Source organism: Plasmopara halstedii (assembly GCF_900000015.1).
Source record: "Plasmopara halstedii genome assembly, contig: Scaffold_614, whole genome shotgun sequence".
NCBI lineage: Eukaryota > Oomycota > Peronosporomycetes > Peronosporales > Peronosporaceae > Plasmopara > Plasmopara halstedii.
This window is the reverse complement of record NW_020187532.1, coordinates 2,789,625-2,798,240: the sequence shown is the minus strand read 5'-3', so window position 1 is coordinate 2,798,240 and position 8,616 is coordinate 2,789,625. Positions and strand designations below refer to the sequence as shown.

The 8,616-nt window shown below is 48.1% G+C and overlaps 2 protein-coding genes across 2 annotated transcripts; one reads left to right on the top strand and one right to left on the bottom strand.

Annotated features, from left to right (window-relative positions):
• Positions 1-330: 330 nt before the first annotated feature.
• Positions 331-705, bottom strand: PHALS_12535 (uncharacterized protein; the record flags this gene model as incomplete). The annotated part of the gene is made up of 1 exon (XM_024728100.1): positions 331-705. One exon carries the CDS (start codon positions 703-705, stop codon positions 331-333), a length of 375 nt encoding a protein of 124 aa, XP_024578611.1.
• A 1,522-nt stretch (positions 706-2,227) lies between these two features.
• Positions 2,228-8,429, top strand: PHALS_12534 (cmgc mapk protein kinase; the record flags this gene model as incomplete). Its single annotated transcript, XM_024728099.1, has 12 exons — positions 2,228-2,367; positions 2,436-2,635; positions 2,698-2,897; positions 2,961-3,016; positions 3,068-3,128; positions 3,194-3,287; positions 3,349-3,503; positions 3,574-3,696; positions 3,765-3,803; positions 3,866-3,872; positions 3,934-3,989; positions 4,164-8,429. The coding sequence occupies 12 exons, from the start codon at positions 2,228-2,230 to the stop codon at positions 8,427-8,429; spliced, it is 5,397 nt and encodes a 1,798-aa protein (XP_024578610.1).
• Between the last annotated feature and the right edge of the window lie 187 nt (positions 8,430-8,616).

Genomic DNA, 8,616 nt, shown 5'->3' with positions numbered 1-8,616 from the left:
GAGACGACGTCGTCACCAGGGTCAGACCCAATATCTGGTAAAGTGGCGGGGATATCCCGACTGCGAAAACTCGTGGGAGCTTGAAACACCACTTCGGCGAGATTGCCCAGACGCCGTGGACACTTTTGATCAGAAAGATCAGGACACCCCGCGCTTCCCGGCAATAGCCAGGGAAGTAGAAGGGCCATAAGCTGAGCTCAAGCGGTGACCCTGAGCTATTGCGGTCGAAGATACTGAGCTCGCGGGAGCGTTAGGGGTTAGCCCATACACCCATACGTCGCAGGGCGACGATCTGAAGGGAGTCGATGGCGTGCTTTGAGTTTGGCAAACTCAAATCGAAGATGTCGCTTCACACGCACGTCCACTTCCTTCTGGCTCAACTGTAAGGCATACAGCTTCGTCATCTGTAGCGCTTTCGCCAGGTGCGAGCACTACAGGTATCGTCCGAATTGCGGGTACACGAGAGCCACCTCGTTGATCACGCAGACGAGTGCGATATAGTTCCAACGGAAATTCTTGTGGAGCCAAGAAACGAGCTCGAAGAGCTTTCCGTTCGGCAAGTTCATCTTCTGTAATGACCGGGGACCCGATGATGTTGAGGCGTAACAGTCGAGTTTCCACGTCCTTCGCCTCCACAGTGGGATCAGCCGGGCGGAAACCATTATCCACACGAGGGTCAATGACCGGCCGTGGATGGGTGCGCATCCGAGTTACCTCACGGGCAGCTTCTAGCTGCCGCTTCTATGCCTCATCGAGGTCATTGGTGATTACACCACGTTACTCAGGTGACGAAATGTCAGGAAACAGACATGGGGTCCGCAAGGCGCGAGCAGGGCTCGTCTCACGCCGCTGTCGTGACTCACCTTCCTCATCATTCCATCCGTGAAAAGGAGTGTCAGAATTGGAGTCGACCACCTCCACATCCCCAACGAGGTCATTCGTCACCGTTGGCGTGCACGAAATGCTACGCTCGGGATCATCGAGCCTAGAATTTATATCCCTCGATGCCGCGGAGACACGGTCCGACATGGCACCTTCTGCGGGAGATGAAGCTGGGCTCTGCCCGTGAGCGCTGTCGGAACCTGAGAGACTTGGAGACTTCGGTGTCATTGACACAGGGATCATTGAGCACGGAAGTCGTTGCGTTCCAACGCAGTGTCTACCGTACATGCAAGCCTCGTTGAGGCAATAATCGATTGGAGCTGTAAATCTTCTCAATCTGAATGGGGGAGAATGTAACGGGATTACACATTTATCTGGCAACACGGGTGTGTGTCACACCAGATGGGCATGGTGTGACCACACCCAAACAGGAATACGGTTCGGGGCTGGATAGCCAGTAGTTGTACATGTATTTAGATTTTACCATACAAATTAATGAAAATCGATTCATTTAAAATTAGGCGGCTTTGCCGCAGGTAAAAATAAATACATTCAGTTTTGGATTTAAACGGAAGAGTTAATTAGCCTTGGGTTTAGGTTGTGTCTACTCTTGGAGTAAGCGGATTGCGATCCGCTAAACTCGTACTTGTTCTAAGTATAGAACGAAAGGTCGGTGACCTAACTTACTCTTCCTCAAAATGCAAAGCTACAGCAGCTCTGCTGCATTATGTGCCGAGAGTGGATTGGAGCTTTAACCGCAGTGGTCCTCGCGGAGCGGTCAGTTTTTCAAAATTAGTGCGAACCCCAGTGGGGTTGGCATCTTAGTGCGGGAGGGCGTAACGGAGCAAGTCTTGTGATCTTGTGTTTTTACTTCTCACACATTTTGTGTTTGTGTATCACATGCAAATTTTCATAGCACTTTGTGTACAGGTGAATGTTAACATATACCGAAAAATCGGTATCTTGGAGGTTTTAAGAATTCCAAAATGGAGGCTCTGGGAATACGAACTGCACATCATTAGGTAAGGTTAAACTTCTATATTTAGTATATATATTCATCTACTATATTTTGAAATTACATAACATCAAGTTGATTATATTAGACACTCTGGTCTAAGTGTACGAACCGTCCACTGTGGCTTAAGGCGAATGAAAGCTTCTCTGTGCGAGGTGCACTGAATACTCTTGCAAAACATATGTATAATTCAAGCTCAATCAAGCCATTAGACTATCACTCATTCAAAATACAGCTTGAGTTTTCATAGCCCAAAGTACACTCTGGGTGAAATGGGTGAAACTCGCAGTTCTCATGCAATCAAAAACCCAATATTCAGAACGCAAACACATGGCCGCTAAACCTCGCGTACTGGTGCTTGGCGGCGCCGGCATGATTGGTCGCAACTTCGTCAAGTACTTGATAGATCTCGACTTAGTCTCGTCCATCCGTGTGGCTGACAAAACGATGCCCGAGATCTCCTACTTCAGGTGCGTTCTCGCCACTATTCGTCTAACATATGATGGTTGACACCTGATTGAACCTTTTGGCTACTCAGTGCTGTACACAAAGAGGCGTTCGCTGATGAGCGCGTCAAGTTCGTGCAAGCGGATTTAACGCGTGACGCCCATGTCGATCGCGCTTTTAACCAAGAGTTTGGTCCATACGATTTTGTGTTTAACCTGGCTGGTGAGACCAAGTGTGGACTCTCTGAGACTGTCTATGCCTCCAAGTGCCGCGATCTGTCGGTGAAATGCGGTACGTCAGAAAATATGTAATGGTCCGATGAATCTAAGCAGAATAGAAGGATACTTTCACAGCCAAGAAAGCGCAAGAAGTGGGCGTCAAACGCTTCATTGAAGTGTCTACCGCTTTCGTATATAAATCGCAGGTTAAGCTGCCGGCAACGGAGGATGCGGAGCTGCAGCCGTGGACGTTGCAAGCTAAGTACAAGCTAGAAGGGGAGGAGGAGATCCGCCAGATAAGTGGATTGAAGGTTGTATTCGTCCGCCTAGCGACGGTACGTCACAAACACTGTTCTATTTTTGCCACTGAGAAGTCAGAAGCCCGTTCTGCTTGGTAGGTTTACGGGTCGGCAGACTCGGCGGGACTCATGCCTCGAATTGTTTGTGCCGCCTCGTACGTTTCACTTCTTATTGGATGAATCTGTTCACTCATGACTCTATCTAGATATGTGAAGCTGGAAGAGAAAATGAAGTTGTTGTGGGATGCGGAAATGCGCGTCAACACGGTACAGCTGACTCGCTGAATTTGATGTATCATGAGAAGCTCAAAATTTTGAATAATGTTGATAAGGTTCACGTCTTTGACGTGTGCCAAGCCCTTTGGCACCTGACTAGTGCGGGATCTGACGGTGAAATTTACAACTTAGTGGACAAAAATGATACCAGTAAGTGCTAATAAAGTTTTAGGTACGCTGATGAAAAGCTAAGTGCGTATGTATCGTGGAGACCAAGGTAAGATCAACGCGGCGATGGAGGAGATTTTCCAGATAAAAACCGGCTTTATCGGCAAGCTCGTTTCAAACCTGGCGCGCGTGCGCCTTGCTGAGGTCGTAGACGATGCTAATGAGAAGCATATGCAACCTTGGGCTGATCTCTGCGCGGTACGTTTTGTTACTGCATTCCCAATTTCGTTACCTCTGGTGCGTATGGTCTTAAATTTGCGTTATTCAGGAGTACGGTATTACGAATACGCCACTCACACCGTACATCGACAAGGAACTGCTGCAACACAATCACCTTTATGCCGATGGCTCCAAAATTGAGTCTACAGGTTTCCAATACAAGTACCCAGCGGTTGGTTGCCAATGTAATAGTAGTAGTGTCACATCTTAACCTGAACCTCTGATGACTCGTGTGGCCAGTTTGATCCGAATGAATTGCGTAGCGTACTGGAAGAGATGGTGCAGCAAAAGATCTTCCCGCCTATTCTGTCACACTGTTAGACCATGGCACTTGTCAATAGGGCGATGGTAAATGTTTATACAATGTGACGCCTTGGCTCGAGTTTCACTCAAAGCTTGACACTTTTAGGGCTATACATTCTCAAGTATAAACAACAACACGACACACCTTTAGCTCAAAACTGGGTACTATACCTCTTGAAATTAGGGTTTCTTCTTACCTACCCACACAAGTGCAATAGGCGACAAACTTAAAAGGTTGCACTTCCCCCTCCACGTACGCGCTGCCGCTCTTTCTATTCAGCTGCAGGCACTAGCGCGTCGTGTGTGCATTCTTACCAACCTAATTCGTTGCAATAGGTCCGACTAAGTTATCGCTATAAGTGCTCACAATTCGCATTCCAGTCGGTAGTTGACTGCTTGCGCCTTCACATCCTCAACGTAAGTTCTCACACGCAGATACGAGGCCTCATGGAGGCAAGCGACGAATTTGACAGCTTTCAGGACTCGGTACGATACGAAGATCCAAGTAGTATTACATCCTCGACCAGCACAAGCCCCACCGATGGAGATCCCCGTGCTAGCACGTCTAGCGATGTGGAGCCACTGCCGACTCAACAGATGCGTAAATTGAAGAAAAAGGAGCGACTACGCACGCAGTCTGAAAGTGCAGTGTGGACGAGAGCATCTTTAAGAATGAAATTATCACCACTTGTCGTAGATGTGGCGGCTACACCCGCTTTTGATGGATCTCATAGCCTTGCGACGCCTGGGGGTGAAGCTTTGTATGACCACGTGCGCGGCAGCGAGAGCGCCTTGTCCCATTTTGATATACTCAACGGTATGGACATGTTCGCAAATTCAAGCGGTAGTGATGTTACCCATCGTCGCCGTAGCCACGACAGTTGCCTGGCTGCCGGAGTGGTATTGGGTAGTCGAGAAAGAGTGATTAATATGTGGAGACAACAAGGTGAGATCTCTGAGCGCGCATCTGAGATGTTGGAAGATGCCAAGCTTTCATTACACGGCAAAGAACAGAACTTGTACGATTCGTCGCTGAGGCGGCTATCGGAGGCACAGGATTCACGATTGAATACACTTAAAGAGAGACTCGCGACTTCAACGGCTACAGAATGTGCAGATTTGGTGACCGATCCGTCGCTGAGTACAAGTGGCTATTGTGGCATCGAGCAGGACGGGGATATCACCGGGTGTAGTTCTCACAGAGAGGAGACGAATAATATCTCGATAGCGTCGGATACGAATACGTCGCTCTCGGACACAGTAGCAGCTTTGAAAAATTGTGACCGACCAGTTTTTGATGTACAGAAGGAACTTTCGCAAATTGACGCCAGCTCTCCGTCAGGTGTAGATGAACGTAACCCGAGTTTTCGACCACAATCAGGGACATTGTACCATGAAGCGGTCAAGTGGGAAGGCGTGCTCACTAGACGAAGCGAATGGTTGCGAAGACTGGAAAGGCATTATTATGTGCTAGAAGGCAAGTTTCTAAGACGATTTGCATCCAAAGAGGCATATTTAGCATCACGAGACGAGCCATTGGTGCCTCATCATATTCAACCGCCAAGTGACCCCAAGAAGCCTGTACCTGGTAGTCCTGCAGCCAGTATGGTGCGAAGAAATTCAAGTAGCCCCGCTTCCAGCAGTGCCAGTCATTTGTACGTGCTAGCAGGGGTCAAAGACTCGTCAAGCCGAGCGAATGGCTTTACGTTTATAACCGAGGATAAAAAGACGCTTCAAGTTACTGCTCCGACATCTGTGGAAAAAATTATCTGGATGCGACTTGGTTTGGAGGCCATTGTGGCGCTTCCAACGCTTCCAGTTGCACCTCTTGATATGGAAGAGTTTTATGCAATGTTGGTCGTATTGTACACGGCACATAGCGGTAACTGGCGCACAGAGGGTGACATGGCCGTAACACTCCCTCCGCCATCAGAGCAGGTGTTTACGCGCTTTTTTCGTTTGCTTGACAAGAATGTCATCTTTTGTTCTAACTATCCCCCGTCAGTTCCGTTTCATGGCTCGTTTCGTGGTCATTCTGGCGTCGTGATGTTCATGCATGACTTTGCAAGACACACACTATGGACTAATTTTAAAATTGGCGGTATGTCTGTTGACGGCTCCATTGCGGTTGCTTCTGGCAAAGAAGAGCTGGAAAATCGTCGTGATGCACGCAAATTTATTCAGAACTGGGTTCATAAGTTCACATTTTACTCGGATGGGAGACTCGCACGCTTCGAGATCAACGGCGACGTCGTTGCAGCAAGTGCAGTTTTTAAAGTTCCAGGCGCCGCAACGACATTGAAGCTGCCACAAGAATTTAATGAAGTAGATGCAGAACACGGATTTGAAGGGGTATTACTAGTGCGAGTAATGCAGGGCCATGGACTGAAGGCTGGCACTATGGTTAAGAAAAGTGTGAAGGAACCGAGTATTATGGTGCAACTTCAATACCGCGAACAGCCAAAGGCAAAGTCTGGTGTGAATGGATCAACAACGGTATTCTCTTCGGCTACCGTGACAGGACCGGTGACACTTATCGGCGGCATTTCAATGCCAAATTTCTCGCGAAAATTCAACTTTATGACGTCCGTTGCAAGCTCTGCGGCGTCTGCGGCCTCTTCTGCTGTTGGTGTTGGTACTTCATTGTCTAACATCTCAACTCCAGTAGTTGACCCATTCAGTACTGGAACTCCGCGCAATGTAGGGGACGAGTCGTACTTACCGACCAACCCTGTATGGAATTGCATATTGGAACTTCCCTTCTGCCGTGTCATTGGTACTTGCTCATTGGTTATAGACGTAAGGGATCACGCCAAAAATGGAGCTGAGACTCAGCTTGGCTTCGCTACACTAAATGTTGCCAAGTATCTAATGGCCGCAGATGGAAAAGAGCGCAGCAAGTTACGGGAAGAGGCAGCAATGGCAGCCGACAGCAAGTGGTATTCCATTAGTAATGCCAAGGGGGAATACTGTGGCAAAGTGCAGCTAGGAATCACATGCCGGCGTGCGAAGATTGCAGATGATGATGATAGCATTCAGCCACGACTTCGAAAGAGTCAAAGTGTCGTGATCGATCGGAAAAATCCGCCATCTTCTCTCATGTTGCAGTGGGATACTACGCATCCCCATTTACTGTTAGAAGCTGGAACACCATCGCTGCGAAAGGGGATGACTCTTGACGAATACCAGATGGGTGGAAGCGAGCATTCACGTCGACATGGTTGGGCAAATGTGAAACTTTCACCCGAAGACACTGCGCGCACACAATCGGCAGGTGCGATTGTCAGTTGCAAAGACGATGATAAGGATTCGATACATAAGCGTTTTAATGACAGCAGCTGTGCAGCGTTACCTGCAGCTACAGATGCTGTTATCTGCAAGGAAAATGCCAACATGCACACTTTCATGGTTTGCGGCGCTCCTTTCACTATCCCACGTTATTATCAGCTCATCAAAGTTTGTGGTCGTGGTGCTTACGGTATTGTGATTGCGGCCACGAATCTGCGTACGGGTGGCAACGTTGCTATTAAGAAGGTGATTGACTGCATCTGGCATCCGCATCAGCTCAAGCAAATTCTTCGAGAATGTCGATTAATTCGACACATGGCTCACGAAAATGTACTTAGTTTGCTAGATTTGATTCCGCCACCCTCTTACACGGACTTTCGGGACGTGTACATGACGGTGGATCTCATGGAGATGGATTTGCACCGCATTATTTACTCAAAAGAAGTCTTACGTGACGACCATATCCGATATTTTCTGTACCAAATGCTGAGCGGTCTGCACCACATGCATCGCGCTGGTGTTTTGCATCGCGATTTGAAGCCAAGCAATTTGCTAATTAATTCAGATTGCCAGCTTAAGATCTGTGACCTTGGCCTTGCACGATCCAAGGAAGCTGACGACGTGGGCATGACGGAATATGTGGTGACACGATGGTACCGTGCACCAGAGCTGTTGTTGGGTAGTGCGTACGGTGAGGGTGTGGATCTCTGGGCTGCAGGATGCATTTTTGCTGAAATGTTGGGACGTAAACCCCTTTTTCCTGGCGAGACATACGTCCATCAGCTCCAACTCATCATGAATGTGTTGGGTGTGCCAGAAGAGCATTCATTTAAGGAGAACCCGCTGGCTAATAAGTTAAAAGGCCGGCAGCTTTTAAGTCGTACTCAAGCGGTGGCTGGAATCGATACAAGTACCATGTTTCCAAACGCCAATCCAGAGGGGCTGGACCTACTGTGGAAAATGCTCGTTTTTGATGTTGAGAAACGAATTTCTGTAGAGGAGGCACTGCAACATCCGTATTTGGCAATATATTATGATGAGGAGCGGGAAAGTGTGCCAGTGGAGAAGTTTCAAAGCTTCGATTTGGACGATCTCGGCGAGACGGACTTGAAAGAATTGATGTTTAAAGAGATCTGTCACTTTCATCCAGAGGAGATGGTCAAGCGTGCACAGCAGCAAAAGGAACACCCCGAGGTAAATGAAAAACTTCCTCATGGATGGGTTAAGCGGGAGTCGCGGAGTGTGCCGGGCAAGTATTATTACAGCAATCCCAAGCGTGGCATCAGCACTTGGATCAAGGAAGAAATGGTCTAAGAAGAGGTAGCTAGCGATAAAGTGTGAGTCATTTCATGTAAAAGCCCCACAGGACGAATACAATAATAATGTTTTGTGTCATCCGACTTCTACCTTATTGTCTTGATGGATGCTTCCGCCGTCATTGAATGTTCAAAGCACGTACGTAGCCAACACCCAGAAAGCTGCGGTTATTTAATCAAACTTT